The following is an 18,432-nucleotide window of genomic DNA, read 5'->3' as shown; positions in this document are numbered from 1 at the left end:
CTTCTTCGGACCGCCAGAAGGGTAGCGGTGAATGGGAGCCCACAGCAGATATTATTATTACGTTCCCGTTTTCTCCAACAGCCCGTAAACACGTTTCCACGACTATCCGAAAAATTTACGTTCACTCCCTCAGCAGCTGTATTTGAAATGCCACCACTGTATCTGTCATTTTATTTACTTTTCATTAATTCCAGGGTAACAGGGAAGACTGGGACAAGTTGTCACACTTTTTACTCCAGTGAATATTTCTCAGGTTGGCTTTGCTTTTTTAAAGTCAATTTCTGCATAGTCACATACCATACAAATCTCGGCTACAAAAAAACAAACAAACTATTGAACATTTTTACCATTCTTGCCCAGGAGTTCATTGAACACACACTGACCATATATCAGCATATTGCAACATATTGAAAAGTAATTTTAGAGGGTTTTGAATTAGTTGTTTGAAACCAACAAACAAAACCTCTGCTAGAGAAAATTGAGATGTAGCCCTTGTGACAACTTCCCTATGCAACAACTGGCCCCGGTATCCCTAACAAACAAACTCTAGTGATACAAATGTACTTTAAATAAAAATGTATTACATTTTTCCAGATGTACACCGCTTATGGAGGAAACACTTCATCACAGTCTTTGAGAAGAGTCCATAAAAACACAACAGGAAGTCAACGGGATGCCTGAAGATATAAGGACTTACCCCAGAAGCAGTTCAGGTGAGCGGTACCACCTGGTGGCCACATACTCAGTGTAGTTTGCATCACTTCCTTCTGAGAGATTGCGGGCGAAGCCTGGGGGGTTGGAGGAAATTAAAGCAGAGAATGATGCAGGAAAAAAGGTATTTGGCATGAGCAAGGCTGCACACAACATTCAGAGATCTTAATTAATCTTGCCATGTTCTTCCCTCTAAAAATAAAAGTCTTTGAGAGAGCATGCGGAGTGAGTCATGCTCAATTTCCGTGGTGTTCAGAGTGGAGGCAAATCTATGAATCTTTACATTCCAGCAGGGACAACACCTGGAGGCTGGACTCCAAATATGCAACGTATGAGGTTGTTGAAATGACAGGTTGAGTTTTGAGTTGATATCTCCTAGTCTCACATTACCACACTGTAAAAAAAATTTGGCAGATGCTTTTTCCCCAAAGTGACTTACATTGCATTCAAGGTATACATATTATCAGTTTGTCATTATTTATCATTATTTTATATAAAAATGTTCACTGACATTAACGCACGCACATGAGAGAGAGTACAACAAAATAGAAAAGCTGCATTGAGATGCATTACATTAGTTGTTACAAACCTTTGTTTATTTTGTCCCAAAAAAGCAGAAGCATTTCCTTTTTTGAGATATATGTGAATATCTTAGCCGTCTGCCATTTGAGTATATAAAATCATAAATCTGGCACAACATAAAATCGACAAATTCTCTGTAATGCAGATTTATAAGTGCTGTCACTCAAACCTTTGCAAACTGTGCGAGTTGGACAAAGCCATTTCAATTCCCTTCCACTCAAATGCAATTTGAGATCACTTTTTTTTGGGCTTTCCAGACGTCACTGCGGATCTCATGACACCTGGAAAGGAGACTGAGCATTCAGCGAGAGAGATCAGTGCAAGTATGGGGGAGTTGGATGAGTAAAATGCCTCTGCTTACCAAAATCACACAGCTTCAGGATATCATTGGAGCTGATGAGGAGATTCTCAGGCTTGATATCTGCAGACAAGATTTTTATTAAAACTCACTTTACATGTAAACAAAGATTACACCAATAACAAATAAATTATTGAAAACAACACATAAATAGTAGGGCTGTCAATCGGTTGAAAGTTTAATTACATGATGTACCGATTAATCGCGATTAATCACATATAATCAATATTTACTGAGAAAGGCCCCACAATTTCATATATTATAGTCTATAAATATAATTAAAAATAAATATTATAATTCAGCCATTTCAAATACAACAGAAGCATTTCTACAATACAAAAAGTGGCTAAAAGTCCAAATTTAGTTTGTTTAATTTCCATTCATTGAACAATCACACTATTATTGGCCTACTTCTGACTGCGCTGTTTTTAATAGTTGGTCTATGTACTCATGCGTCAAATGCACACTTTTAGAGCAGCTCACCTTGGTTACGTCACGCTAGTTTACAGCAACTCAAGTCATAAGCGCTGTGTTTTTAGGATGCTGTGTCAAGTTAAATGTAGTTTGAAATGTTGAAAAATGCATCTTGGCTTCCCTGCTTGGTTATTGTGCTCGGTCCAGTTGTCTTTTGGTGCGTTCAAGTCGGAATTATTGTATTTACGAATTCAGTGCACAGGAACCCCACCACAAAGTTGTACTTACGAGTGGGAAACTCGGCCAGTGAGCCTAGCGAGTTGGGGGGCGTGTCTATTTAAGAATAATTGTGGAAGCAAATTGTTATTGGTAATAATTCAGTTTGTATGCATTTCTGTACTGTTATTAAAGAAAAACGATAACGTTTGTTCAAAAATACAAAAAAGCTGGTTTATGAAGTGAAAGGTTTGTGCAACAAAACTACATCTCCCATCACGTTGCATTATATATAACATTATATGTGTCTGGACGAGAATGATAAAATAGATCTTCACTTGGATGCATTGGTGCTAAATTAAGTGAAGAGAGAAATTGTAAAATGGGTTCGTCTTTCTGGCTTAAATCACTTGAACACACATCACATCATATGATCTCCGACCTCGTAACGGCGAACATACCATACGAGCGCAAGAACACATCATCTGTGGTAGGATGTGCTGTCTGTTGCTCTCGTTGGTATGAAGAGGCGTGCTGCCTGTACAGCTGTAGTCGTGCTGACTGCCCCCTACTGCCACATCAAGGTGGTACATCTAGCTTGAATTGGTCTGATGTTAGGAACATTTCTTATTACGGAATTTACATACCAATCGGGGGAATTAATTAACTGCCTACATTTTTTTAACATGTTATTTCTTATATCCCTAATTGCACTAAACTAAGCTTTAAATTGACAGCCCTAATAAACAGATAGCATCCTATCCTATTTGATACATAATGATCTATTAAACCACAACATAAATTCATACATGCACAAAAACATTTACATTTTTATCCAAAGTGACTTGCAGTGAATTCAAACTAAACGTTTAATCAGAGGTTGAGATAAAGAAATCTACTGCATATACTGGCATAAGACAAAATCTCAAAAAGTGCTTATTTTACAGATGTCAGAGAAATTAAGTTTGAAGCCTATAAACAAAACAGTGAGATTTTCAGTCTTACCCCTGTGAACGATCTCATTGTTGTGGCACCAGTGAATTGCTTTGATCAGCTGGAAGATATAACTTCGTACTTTATCGGGTGGTGCACCATTGGGCAATTCCTCCAACAACTCCAGCATATTCTTAAATATATCGCACAACACGGTAAGTGAAACACAAGATCACATAATTTTTTATAACTTCTGTATTTTCTATCTGTAGCCCAATTCACCAAAATAGTGGCCATAAGCAATTAATTCACAGTGTTAACAAAATAAGAAATTTCTTCCCAGTGTGTTCAAAGACCCCATGAAATATCATGACAAGCACAGTTTTCCTTCCTGTGTTGACATTTTTCCCATAAGCCAGTTTGAAGCTGACCTTTTCCACATATTCAAACACTAGATAGAGTTTTCCCCGTCGACGAAAAGCCTCTTTCAATTCTACGATGTTGTCTTGCTTCAACGTACGGAGCATCTTGAGCTCTCGCAACGTCGTCTCTTTAACTTCCTCATTCTCTGTTGAAACAAAACAGTTGGTCAGGCAAGATATAATCCAGTTTAACACATGAAACACATGAAAGCTGCAGTAAAATTGTTGGATTGCCTTTACTGGTAAACACATGCAATGGTTTTCCATTTTTATTATTTTTCTCCGTTCTGCTACCGTTTACACATTGGCAATAAAATGCCAATAAACTCTGAGATGTAGTTGTTTTATCAGTCCAATTTCTTCATTAGCTCGGATGAAGAGAAGCACTTTACGGCTGGACTACACTACAGTCTATAGGTCGCCCGTTAGTGGATTTGCCAATACCAATAACTAAGGTGGTGGAAAAGGTAGACAAATATCTCGTATCATGCACCGGTCATCGACAAGTACAAGGAGAATGGCAAATGAATAGCCACTGTTTGTGATTAATTGAATCATGGTAGACATCCATTTATTTAATAAAGTGTCTTTTACACACCATTCAAAATAATAGACAGCAGTCACAGAATTAGCCCACAATACAAAAAACATAATTTCTGTGCACGAAGATGTTTTAAATTAAAGATAAATACACAAAACTAGGAGAAAAGCATCGGAACTCTAACATATAATCCAATTTTATTAAATTATTGTTTAGCTCACTTTTGAAAAAATTGTGGCAAAATTCCCTGTATTATATTAAATAAATTACCAAATAAAAAAATATATATTTTTAGACCTATATATGCCTTTTTCTTTGCACAAACTTAAGCTAGCTTTACCCTGTTCTGTGGGTGAATAAATGAATGACATCGGAATGTTCTAGACTTTGTTCAAGACTATAAACTATCGGAACTATTTGTCCAATGAGTTCACTTTCAGAAAACAAGCTTTTGAACATTTTAAAACATTTAAATATTTTAAATCGAACCCTCTTTACCTCGAATCACATTTGCTGAGCTTCTTCAGAAAATGTCAATTGTATTATTTATTTATTTAGATTTAATTTTAGATGACAATCAAGTCCAGTTGCCAGCTTGAACAGGGCTATGAAGATGCGATAGGCGCAACATCAGGACCAATATTACCGTCCTAACATAAGGGCAACTGCTCCCTTTTGATTGCATTTATTTGTGAAATTAAAATGACAGTAAGCTGTTGTATATCAATGAATTGTCTCAAAACTCTCCCCATTTTACCAAAACTTCTGAGGAAACATATTTTGGACATCCGGAAGGTGAATTAGCGATAAACACACATTTCTGTATGGAAACGGCTTCAGGGCAGATTTCTTTTTCGCTAAACCAGAACTTATGTGACAAAGTGTTTTTTTATGAATGACGTCATCACGCAGACTGTTTTTATCGATAAAAGGCCTTTTGAATGGTAACAGACAGAAGACGGCAAATGTTGGAATTTTTTTTTTTTTACGCACTTTTACTTTGCCGATAACAAAATAGCGAAAAGGTGGATGGAAACTAGGCTAATGATGAAACATTTCTGTACAGCAAATACTACAAGGTGTCAGTGATTGTTTTTTTTTTTCCAGCTTTGATAATTTTATAAGAGGCGACTGTGGCTCAGGTGGTAGAGCGGGTCAGCCACTAATCGCAGGGTTGGCGGTTCGATTCCCGGCCCACATGACTCCACATGCCGAAGTGTCCTTGGACAAGACACTGAACCCCAAGTTGCTCCCAATGGTATGCTAGCACCTTACATAGCAGCTCTGCCGCCATTGGTGTATGAGTGTGTGTGTGTGTGTGTGTGTGTGTGTGTGTGTGTGTGTGTGTGTGTGTGTGAATGGGTGATTTGGACACAGTGTAAAGCGCTTTGGTAAACTGTAAGGTTAAAAATAAGCGCTATATAAGTGCAGACCATTTACCATTTATAGGAACAGTAGAATCGTCCAGCACTTGCCACAGTATAACGTGGAGAGAAAAAACAAAAACTACATTTTGCAGATAATCGATAGTTCCAAAAAGCAACTATCAGCATATTTCGGGATATATATCGGTCTACCTCTTCTACGGTCTAAAAATACTAGGTATCATATGCTTACTGACTATGTAATGGCTACAAAAACTGGGCAAAGCATACTAAACGACTCCGGCTGTCAAGTCGATCCGATCAAAATTTGGAAACGCGTGCCCCAGGATATGCGACAGATGTAAACAAATATGGATGTACAGGAGCGCTGCTCTTGTGCTGCAACTCTGTTCGAAAGAAACAAACCAAGTGCATTTGGTGCAGTCTTGGCTGGAAAGAGATACAACATGAGTTGGAGGTGAGTGTCATTAAAAGTTAAGCTCCACTCCGAGTGCTTGTTCGCCACCTCCATTTCTTCACGGCCCAGTTTCATGGCCTCGCGAGGCCGATTTCCATTGGCTGCTCACCGTATGACTCAGATTTGAGATATGGAGCATGATGCACAACAAGATTTCCTCTAAAATATCAAATATGTCAGGTATCCTCCGACTAGATGGAATAATTTCACTATCTGTCCAATTTGGTGACATTTCGTTTTTTTACTTCAGAGTAATTGAAAGAACTCCGTCAGAACTTTTTGATTGGCCCAAAAACAGACTCCTTGCGTCAGCACGTCGTAACCTCAAACGTGCTCAAACCATTCATCTTTCTGCTTTTCACATACAGCATCAAAACAGAACTTTTCGGGTAACGTCAGTACTTCTCAAGGGGCGGTCACACCACACTTTACGCTCCATTCACTCCCATTCAGACACATCCGAATGCAGCAGAGCGGAAACGCAAGATTGTGCGAAGAAATTGCGTGCGACCAATAGGAGACAAAAACGTCACACGCTGGCCTTTTGGCTCAATTCAAATTATACTTATTTCAAAGCTGCGAGATTTATTGTTGCAGGAAAGTGAGTAGACAATATATTTAAATATTTTTAATATAATATTATTCGTTTTTTGTGATCTATTATTTACTTACATGAGAAGCCTTTCAGAGTGACATCATATCCTGGTCCGTTGAGTTGTACGAAAATATTTTGCATGCTCAATGCCTAGTGTGACCGCCCCTTCATTCAGGGAAATTGCCAGAGCTGATTTGCTTGTTTAGATGAAATTACTGTGATGTCACACAGCAAGCAACCAAGCTTCCGGGATCTTGTGAGCAGCAGCTTTTATTGGCAAATCTATTCACAAACAGCAAGTACGCACTACGGTGAAGGTTGCATTCGTCCAGTTAGATCATAAATGTTTGTCTTGTTCATATAAAATCATCATTATATCATATTTGGCCTCATTTTATGTCACTGCGGTTGCACTTCAGAAATAAAAAAACAGCCTTTTGCGATCATCAGAATTTGTGCAATTCCTTCGAGAAAACCTCCAAACTGCCAACGACAACTTCAGGTTAGAAGCTCTTCATAAAACAGACATGATAACATGATAATAATGGGGATCTGTGCCACGGAGCATTTGTTTGCAAACAGTAACTGGGTGACGACATTAGGAATATATATTAATGTAGATATACCAATTTATGATTTTATTAATTTTACAATCATTGGGTAGTGTCTATTGAGCGTTTATGTATATTGAATAGCTATCCAAACATACCCCTTGCAGTCTGCAATAAATAATGTAAATTATTATTAGCACCAGGGAAGCCGTTACAATTACTTTGCTCATTTCAAAGTCTCCAACCAGCAAATTACATTGATGAAAAAATTAGGCATTTGGTTCAGTCTAGCAGTGTTTTACCTTCGCTGTCCTTGAACTTCTTAATGGCCACAAGCTCTTTTGTCTCCTGCAAAACAGATATGTAAATTAATTTGAGCTCTTTCTTAAACATAAGCTTTATAGGCACACTGTTAATGGACTCGCTGGAAATCAACATCTAAAACAGGCAACTGAGATGCTTCAACTCTTTAAAAATAAAGCCTGTTGTTTTATATATGTATATGCCACAAATGCATATATACACCTGTATATACACCGATCAACCACGACAATTTTATTGTGCCTGCCAAACATCCATGTGATTATCTAATCTGCCAATAGTGTCGCAGCAGTGCATTGCATAAAATCATGCAGATGCAGGTCAGGAGCTTCAGTTAAAGTTGGCATGTGGCATGACTGTTGGTGTCAGACGGGCTGGTTTGAGTATTTCTGGGATTTTCACACACAACAGTCTCTAGAATTTACTCAGGATGGTGCCAAAAACAAAAATCATCCAGTGAGCGGCAGTTCTGTGGACAGAAATGTCTTGTTGATGAGAGAGGTCAACAGAGAATGGCCAGACTGGTTTGATTTGACAAAGTCTACGGTATCTCAGATAACGGCTCTGTAAAATTGTGCCGGGAAGAATATCATGTCTGAATGCTGTTCTGAGATGCAGGTTGGCACTGTTTTGGTGGCATGAGGGGGACCTACACAATATTAGGCAGGTGGTTTTAAAGTTGTGGCTGATTGGTGTATGTATATATATATATATTACACACACACACACACACATATATTTACATTAAATGCTGACAATGGTTCTACTAAATGGATGAATGCATTAAAGGTAGTTCACCTAAAAAATTTAATTCTCTCATCATTTCTGCTGAACATATCTCCGCTCTTTAGGTCCCAAACATTGCAAGTGAATGGTGGCCATAACTTTGAACTTCAAATCTGGAGTCTTATATTTAATTTATTTTTCCTCCACTTACATCTCCATTTTCACTTTCACTATCACATTCTTCTTTTGTTTTTTGGTTATTCACATTCTTTGTGCATATCACCCCCTACTGGGCAGGGAGAAGAATTTCTAGCCAAAAATTACTTAAATATTGATCTGCATCTCACTCACACCTATCATATCACTTCTGAAGTCATGGATTAAACCACTTGAGTCTTGTGGGTTACTTTTAAGCTGCTTTTATGTTTTTTTGGGGGATCTTCAAAGTTTTGGCCACCATTCACTTGTATTGTTTGGGCCTACGGATCTGAATTTTTTCAAAAACCTTAATAAGTGTTCTGCAAAGGACAAAAGATAATCCACATCTTGTCATGAGAGTGAGTAAATGATGAGAGAATTGTTTTGAATTTTTGGTTGAACTATTCCTTTAAGTTAGCACATTAACTTAGCAATTCGAAAGCAAAAACGAAATATAATCAAAAATAAAACTAAACTTCAAAATTATAATAACTTTTCAACCCCATTATTCAAAGAATAATTCATTAAATGTATATTAGGATGTCTAATTGTTAGCTGGAAGTTTTAAATGCACATTTTTAGCCATGTTTTTCACTAGTCCTCGTGGAGGAGAAATGTTCACCCACTGTCAGTCACACAGAGTCCCTGTCATCGGTGGTGTTAGGTGAAGCCCCCTTTTCCTACCTTTGTCATTTAGAGCTCATTTTGCACAAAAGAACGCTTCACAGTAAAAGCGTTAGTGTGGTATGATCATGCCTGCTGCTTAAGCCCATCCATTCATCACAACTGGGGTATTCTGTGTCAAATTAACCACATTTCAGAAACCTTCCCAGCTGAAATGTTTGTTACCACTCTTTCTAAAGAAAATCATTTTTTGCTTATACCACCATGTTCGTCAACTCTTGGACCAAATCCATGCAACGCCCAAGCTCTGAAGATTTCGGTAGACCACTGAAAGTAGCATGTGAACCAGCTACAATTAAACTGAAAGAGAATCCCAATTGAAAGTCCCACAACAGGGAAGTACCCACGGCCTTGAAGGCTTTCTCTTACATCTCCTATGTCTTTTCCACTTCAAGCACAGCTTGTCAAGAACATATGAATCATGATCAGAAATGATCAAGAGGCACAGCAAGCATGTGGGGCTGGAAAAAGGAGTAGCTTTACCATATTGAATTACTAGAGCCCCTGCATGGGGTCCTTATAGTAAAAACCTGCCCTCTTTAATGACACTGTATCGTGAGTCTTTCCTTCACTTTTATCATAAAGGATTAGGCTACTTAGACCATGCCTTTAAAGTCCTTTAGTGTTTAAAGTAGTTTTGAGAGCATAGTGCAGTGGCAAAATATTCTGATTTGTTTTCCGCTCAGTCTTGCAGGAAGGAATAATTGTATTACTTTTGTATGGAATGACCTTTATTTACACAGCAAACTAACAAACATGGGAGCCTTCAGTGAAGCTAAACTACTGATGACAGCAACTAAACAAGCTGTGTTTTACAGCTTCTTAATGAAAACAACCAATATACATTGCATAATGAATTGAGAGCTTCAGCCTAATACAGTCTGAACTGAATGTGATTAAATAAAACATACAGCGCAACTAGTTTAGGTAACACTTTATTTTGATGGTCCCAAGTAGATATTTAACTGACTCTAAGTTACTTATCAACTGGCTTGCTATAGCTAGTAAGTGTTTGAACAAATATTCAGTAGACTATCAATAGCCTGTATAACAGCAGCAAAATAACAGTTTATCAACTGACTTGCTATAGCTAGTAAACAGTGTTTCAACAAACATTCAGTACACTATCAATAGCCTGTATAAAAGTAGCAAAATAACAGTTTATCGACTGACTTGCTATAGCTAGTTAACAGTGTTTCAACAAACATTCAGTACACTATCAATAGCCTGTATAACAGCAGCAAAATAACAGTTTATCAACTGGCTTACTATAGCTAGTAAACAGTGTTTCAACAAATGTTCAGTAGACTATCAATAGCCTGTATAACAGCAGCAAAATAACAGTTTATCAACTGGCTTACTATAGCTAGTAAACAGTGTTTCAACAAATGTTCAGTAGACTATCAATAGCCTGTATAACAGCAGCAAAATAACAGTTTATCACAGACTTGCTATAGCTAGTAAACAGTGTTTCAACAAACATTCAGTACACTATCAATAGCCTGTATAACAGCAGCAAAATAACAGTTTATCACAGACTTGCTATAGTTAGTAAACAATGTTTCAACAAACATTCAGTTGACTAACAATAGCCTGTATAACAGCAGCAAATATATGTATACACTATGTATGCTGCTTGTAGGATGATGCCACATGAAATTTCATTGCACAGGACATAATGGCAATAAATACATTTGTTTCAAATTAGTGCGTATAATAAAAAAATAGCTGAATGCAAGATGAATACAATTACATTTGCTTCGGGAGTGGCCCGAGTCACCCAAAATTTACAGAGTTTTCAATGCAGAAAAACCCTGAAAACGAGCCACAGTGGCTCATAAGAGTAAATTAGTTACCCGCCACTGCCGATTTCTACCCGCATTTGGCAGGTGTTAATTTCAAACTCTGATTTTAACATTTGTATTATGGACCCGACTACATTTAAACAGGTGTTCAAATGTGATTAGCTTCCACGGCAGCTCACCTGAGTGTTGGACTTCGGACTCTTATGGTCCAAAACTCTTTTGTATCTGTTACAGATGACATGTGAGCTGAAAGTTTCATACTGTAGAAGTGACACCAAATGATGTGGCTGCTTCAGAAATTGTGCTTTTCATATCGCATTGGCTATGAAGACACAATCGGTTAAGTTTAGGTGTTGGTTAAGAGTAAGGATGTCTGTTTTGTATCTACCTCCCATTTCATTTTAAAACACTACTGTTTAGGTTTACGTTAAAGTTTAAGGTTAGGGAGGTACATTTTACTCATTAAAACCTGCATTTAATATTCATCTTAAAAACCTTGTCTGATTACTGGGTGTGTAGCATTCAAATTTCTGATGGTTCAGTTTGTATAACGGTTTTAGGGTCCCGGTTCAGTTTAGTATCTGCAATGTTCTGTAATAAAAACCAACATCTTGGTTATGTGCTTATTGTGCATCACTAAGCTGATGCTATGGGGAGTGTCCTTCTATAAGATCTAGTTGAAATCTTTCTACAATAACGGCAGTATTGGCTATGGTGTTTAAGCCCCGCCCTTTAAGGCACGAAGCTGACTGGTATAAAAGCGGGCGTGCAAACACCATTCCTCAGAAATGTCTGACTGAGGGACAAAGAGCGCATCGCTCACACCTCAAAAAACCCTGAGTCCATAGTGCAGCCAGCTTACGCAATATCTTGTTCCCTCATCTCAGGGAACTGAGGTTACATACGTAACTGAGACGTTTCCTTACGATTCAGTACACTTAACATTGCGCCAATAAGCTGACGCATATGGGAAACAGATTTCCATCACACCGTACTACACGACATAACTTTCCCAGAGTGGAAACATGACGTTGAAGTCACACGGGACAGTTCAGACAGTCTGAACTGGCGGGTGCGCTCAACGTATGTGTGTAGCGCTCACAAAGGGCATAACAAATGCAAGTACTGTTCCTCGTCCAAATTAAATGGTGGAGGGAAAAAGGCTATGGGGGATATGAACAGCCAGATTCTAGCTATGCGCCTGTACAGTCATCAAGTTGTGAGTAGCGCTCAAACATTGCACACTGCGCGAAGGCTAAAAATAGCCATGAGTGTGTGTTAACAGAGCAGCACCATTCACTAATGCACACATATATATATACATACACATATATACCCTACATGTATCACGACCTATAATGATTTGCTTCGTCACCATACAACAGGCTGTTTTCATCTCAAATCTGTTTGCATTTCTGACACCATTAAGCAATCACATATTTTAAGATTCTTCACATACCAGTACTTGAAGAACCCGTCTATCTCTCAGAATATATATAGGAGGTGAATGAGTCATGGACAGTGTAGATCTGAAAGGTGTTTATTTTCACTGCTTCAAAACGCCCCACGCGCATCCGTGTCTCATATTGCTGATACCATGGTGACCAACCCATAACTGAATTGTATAGTGGGTATATGTACTAAAAATATACGTTTACCTTCCAGACAGAGTAGTCTGATAACACAAAGAGACATCAAACAATGACATATCTAATATTTGTTGACAGGCAATCCAATCTTAAGCGCTTCACTTCCGTTTTGGATTACACCGTGTTAATGTATAGGTCAGGTGTACTTGTGAGAGACAAGCTGTTGACTCTAGTTTGTTGATGGGAAACAAAGGGTCCACTAAGGGGCCAATGGGGGCTCAAAGCACTCAGAACTGTCAATATATCACAGGGGGGTACACAAGTGTCTCTGGGCATTTAGTCTATAACTGTAACTCTAGCATGAGCACATATTAGGATTACAAGCTACAAGCTTGTTTTTTTAATTACTTAATCTTCATAGCTTTCTTCAAGGCCATTGTGTTCTCTAACAGAGGGTGGGGGAGGTCGGCTCATTTGACAGGGGATTTCTTTCAACATGAGACAGAAAGTCGATACTTTTAACTTTACATGAGCCTCTGGTTTATGCATAACCATTCCTGCAGAAAAAGACTTTACAGAGACCAGCATTAGATGATTTACTGGTCTTAGCTGGCCTCCCAGCCAGGTCAGGTTGGTTTGTTCGCAGGTTTAAGAGCGGCATTTTTTAACTGATATCAGCTTAAACCAGCTAAAGGCTGATTTACTTCTGCATCGAATCTATACCTGATGTGCACCTCTCCAAAAATGTAACCACACGTCCTGTCTATGCAGACCACAACAGCTGTGATTGGTGCGTTTGGTAACCAAAGACCATCCTCCAGGAGGTAGTGGCGCATTTCCAGGATTATTTTGAGATCTATGCATTGTATCCACTGCTCCATGATCGTGTAACATCGTATTGGGCCTATTGTTTTTTCGGGAGCATCTGCTGTTTTTTTTATTCTGTTTATAATTCATGAAGATACAAACGAAAACAAGACAAATCTTATAAACTCTTATAAGCTTTATTTCTCGGGGCTTTTACTGGGTATATATTTGGTTTGTAAGTGTGTTCTACTCGACACCTTTCCAATCAGTATGACATTAGACCATGTGTCTAGTGTACAGCAGTGGTTATCAGCTGGTTTTGCTTCAGGAGCCTGATTTTACATTGGACATTTCGAGAATAAATGCATGTATCAAATGACATTATTTTTGTTGTTTAAGTCGACACAAAGAGTTTCATTACATGCTATTAATTCAGATGATAAGCATATTCATCATAAGTTTGATACAGCTTTCAATAATTATAACTAGCTTATACATTTTTCAAAATCTTTGAATATTTGGTTACAGTTTGGTTGGATACAATTTGATACATGTTTTTGTCATTTTGCACATTATCGTCATCTATAATATTCCAATTCTGTTGACAAACATTATGTCAGAGTAAAATTGGAAAATTAAATAATAAAAAAAAACAATACAATTTTGTCAAAACAAAAATAATTACCCAAAAACTTGTGAAAATGAACTGGTTCCCTGTAACAACTGGTTTTGAGCAGTGGTGGAGCTAGGGGGTGGCCAGGGGGTGGCCGTGGCCACCATGGACCGAAGCCTGGCTACCCCATTGGCCACCCCACTCACAGTTGCAGCCATTTTTTGGGTCATTTTTTGGCACAATTTAGTTATTAAGAGGTGAAATCATCTCTGTACAAACTTAACATGTGCGCACACCAAGGTCACCGCAACTCTCTGTCCCGGGTGTCATTGTATCCACTCAACCCCCCACCCCCACAGTCCGATGATATAAAAATGCTGCCCGAACATTTCTGTGCCACCCCAGACCGATCGCTTGCCCCTGCCTGGCCACCCCTTTGGAAAACTCCTAGGCTCCGCCCTGTTTTTGAGGCACACAGTAGCAATTGAATTGGATATCCGCTGGCAGAACTTTAGATTCTGCTTTGTTTTCTTAGATATATCTGTGAAAGTCTGCATTGAGGTTTTGTGTGATGTACTTAGACCCTTTACACATTTTCCAAAATTTTTCCATGTGTTTTTGTGTGCAGTCGCTCATGCAGGCTGCTGCATCATTATTTAAAATAAACTTTTTTCCTTATCGATCATTTATTATGGTACATCTCAGAAAACCCCGCCCCTAAACGGCACTAAATGACAAAAAAACGACAGTGATTGTTCGCTTTTCCGGTCCAAGTGGGCAGTTTCGCCTGTTTTATTTAAAAGTCTGGCCATGCAATACCAAGTTAACATTAAGAAAGTAAACAGGGTTAATTTAGCTTTCATGTCGACATCAACATATCTGAAACATCTGTTATTTTAGAACAATATAGAGAGAGAGAGAGCGAGCGTTTTCAATAACACAAAGAAAAATCAAACATGAAAACAAAGGGATCCTACCTCCACTTCATTTGGGAATTGCAAACAAAACATTAACTCAACGTGATTTTTTTGTCAAAGCTTATTCAGTGTTGTTTTATTGGCACAAACACTAAATTGCGTTCCTGAATGATTATGCAAGAGAAGTGGGCATTTGAGCGTAAAGCATGGCATGACGTCTTCTATAAGATCCATACAATGGAACCAGAGTGTCCCACTAATTGATTGTGTTCCATCGACTACACATTCGTTGTTCTATTAATAACACAGACGTGTTTACATTAGACACATGGCGGGGCAGCTTTGCCTTGAGAGCCACACAATGACACAGGCTCATGGAAGTGCTAAATAATATCCTTTAGAGGGTCATTAGAATCCATTTTAGGCCTTCATCATGTTTCCAATTTATTACCACTTAGGCCTGCCGCTGGATTTAAAGCACCATCTCTGCACATAAAATGAGTACTCGCTTGACAGAAACAACTTCATTTATAACAACACTGGCCCGTTTGATGGAGGAAGATTAAGCCTGGTTCCATTTAAAATGAAAAAGATTCATTAATCACTGCAGCTCACAATGTAATTTGTTTGTGCAAATCGTTTTTTTTAATACCTTTAGCCCACAAAAGGTGACTGGTTTCAATCTCCATTGTCTCCATAATCCCAGTCTTTTCTATGCATCATGAACAAAAGTTCAAAAAGGTAAACTCGTCCTCATGGCTTTCCAAATGTGTTTGCTGTTTGTTTTTGTCTGTCAAGCACTCAAAAGGATAAAAAACAACAAAAGAAGTCTATGTGATGAAGAAGCCTTCAGAAGCCATCCAACAGCTTTGTGTGAGGAACAGACCGAAGTTTATGTCGTTATTCACTGATAATCTTCCCCTCCGCTGAAGCATCATATTTGCAGTCGTGCTGAGTTTCAAAAATTCTTTGACGTAATTGAAAAACATTCTCAACACAGACAACTTAAAATTATTCGTACGAGATGGCGAAATGTTAGATAACGTATGACTTGTCTTGCTTAATCATTCCATATACATTCCTGCAATACAAATGACTGGTGTATGTCGATAACATGTTTGAAACATAGTCTTGGGTATCTGTCCTGTAGTTCTTAATAGAGATTAGCTGTATGTGTTTAGAATGTTGGGAATTACAACACTTAAAGAAATACCAAAGAATGAGAGAAGGCAAGACGACCCTGTTTTAACAGCTTGGCTGGAGTTCATTTGAAATTAATAATAATAAAACAATTAACAGGCCTCTTTTCCCTGCATGTGTGTAGACATGAAGCGCCGCATGAGTTAACGTGGTGTCAAAGCACCTTTTAGACCAAAACGTTTTTCCCTTCTAAATGTATCTTTATTAATCGGCATGTTACGAGCATTTAATAATAAACAAATCGACTTCTGTTCTAATTTTGTGAATATTAATAAGATGTCTGGAATGGAGAAGGAAAGACTAAAATGACTAGTTGGTAGACTAGTCTCTGACTTTAATGAATATAAACCAAAAGAAAACGTTTTCTAAATGTTCTCTCGGGACACCCCTGAACCCACATTCAGCATCATTCCACAGTCACAAGGGCTTTTATGCCCCATACTTGGGTATCTGAATCTAAAGAAATAAACAAAATATTTCATTTTAATGTAAAAATATTCCAACAAATACTGGACTGCTGTCACTAATCTTCAGGACAAACCGAAGATCTTTTAACATTCATTTGCAATTGATAAACGGTAAAAGAAGGTAAAGTTGGTAAAAGATCCCGCAGACCCCGCTGCTTTGGCCGTCTCTGGACCCCCTGTGCAGTTTTATAGAGACTATTTTGACTGTTTAGAATTAATTTTGTCGTATTTTCTTCCACCATCTTTGAAATAAAAAAAGAAAGTGCAACGTGTAAATGTATATCGTGATAAATATCGATATCGAACGATATGAAAAAGATTATCGTGATTACAATTTTGGACATATCGCCCAGCCCTAAACTAGCTAATCACACAGCTACTTTCATTGTCAGCTGATTGGAAGCTAATGTGTAAACATGTATTCACCAAACTGTCTTGTTCAGGATTTACAGTTTGGTACCTCCTTCAACCGAACAATTCCAGTCATTGCATTTACTAAATGTTATTTTTAAAAGTCTGGTTTTCCACCATTGAAAGTTTCCCCTGAACTTGTAAAGCAAAATCTAGTGTAACACCGCTGTTTATCTCTTGATTCGGCAACCTGCCCTCAACTGACTGGCAGTATTAATTAGTCAGCATTTGACTGATACTAAACATACATTCCTGATGTTTATTAAGCTGTTTATTGTATTTTTATTTATTCTCTATTTTCTCAGTGTCCATTTCTCAAATTTGTTGACAATGTATTATAATAATAATGTCAAATATTCTTTGATAAAAATATTTGTTTAAGAAAGCAGCATTCAGAGTACATTTGCATAGTCATATCGGTGCAAAATCGGTTAACAATCCACATTGAAAAGCTCAATAATTAACTATATTGGCCACCATATCGGTACTCTGCGAATTTCACCCCTCTAAAATCGGTATCAATCTCAAATCCCATATCGGTCAGGCTCTAATTCTGAGATGCGGGTTGGCGTGGTTTTGGCAGCACGAGGGGGACCTACACAATATTAGGCAGGTCGTTTTAATGTTGTGGCTGATTGGTGTAAATATATGTGTTTGTGCGTGTGTGTGTGTTGTGCTATATGCATGTATTTATTTATATAATGTACGATTGGTGGGTTAATATAAAATTAATAACACATAAAAGAGTAGAAAAAAACATGGTGCACCTGTTTGAACATACGAAATGCATGAGGTCTGAGAGCTCCTTTTATATATTAATAAAAGCAACAGGGTTTGTTCTTTTAATAAGTCCCATTGTCATGTTTAGCCATCTGTGATGAGGAGGAGGGCGTGTCTAGGCCGTGATGGAGCACGGCCGGCACTGATTCAGCTGATCAGTGGGAGAGCGAGATAAGGGGCAGCCAAAAGCGCCGGTTGGGGAAAGAGAGAGAGTTGCATGCGGCCGCGTTGCATGTGTGTCTGTTTGTTTATGTTGGTTTTATGTTGAGTTTTCCATTAAACTTATGTTTACTGTTCAGACGGTTCCCGCCGCCTCCTTGCCCGTCCTTTACCTGTCACACCATTCAAGCTGCGAACAATCAGAAAAATATAAAGTATCAAAGTAGCACGTCTCAATAAAGGATCCTCTCCAGCTTCACAACCAAAACATTATCTTTCCTAATGAAACGCAACTCATCTCTACTAATCTTGACATTTCTGTCACACAATCTCATCCGTGGTTGCCTTGCGCAGTCATCTCAACACGGCCCACCGACAGTGGCGTTCCCACTCAAGGTGACCTATTTAATGCTAAAGCACCCTCACGTCCCCTCTTACTCCTCTGCCCTCAATTGGACCGTTATGCTATAAAAATAAATATTCCTCTCCACCAAAGCGGACAGGCTTTAAAATTCAGATGATCCTCATCAATCACTGGACCACACAGAGCTTGCAAGTCTACGTACAACTGAAGAGAGCATATAAAGCAT

The 18,432-nt window shown here is 38.3% G+C and overlaps 1 protein-coding gene across 5 annotated transcripts in view; it reads right to left on the bottom strand.

The window, feature by feature from the left end:
- The window catches only part of cdkl5 (cyclin-dependent kinase-like 5), a 54,950-nt gene that overhangs the window by 23,529 nt on the left and 12,989 nt on the right, over nt 1–18,432 (bottom strand). For all 5 annotated transcript variants that reach the window (XM_052110910.1, XM_052110908.1, XM_052110911.1 and 2 more), the window contains exons 4-8: nt 7,468–7,513; nt 3,646–3,782; nt 3,287–3,407; nt 1,655–1,714; nt 698–788 (exon numbers count right to left, since the gene is read on the bottom strand). In XM_052110910.1, the coding sequence (XP_051966870.1) occupies nt 698–788; nt 1,655–1,714; nt 3,287–3,407; nt 3,646–3,782; nt 7,468–7,513 (455 nt within the window). The remainder of the gene's footprint in view (nt 1–697; nt 789–1,654; nt 1,715–3,286; nt 3,408–3,645; nt 3,783–7,467; nt 7,514–18,432) is intronic.

The sequence above is a fragment of the Xyrauchen texanus genome, chromosome 39 (genome assembly GCF_025860055.1).
Source record: "Xyrauchen texanus isolate HMW12.3.18 chromosome 39, RBS_HiC_50CHRs, whole genome shotgun sequence".
NCBI lineage: Eukaryota > Metazoa > Chordata > Actinopteri > Cypriniformes > Catostomidae > Xyrauchen > Xyrauchen texanus.
The sequence above is the reverse complement of the archived record's forward strand: the minus strand, read 5'-3'. Positions and strand labels throughout refer to the sequence as shown.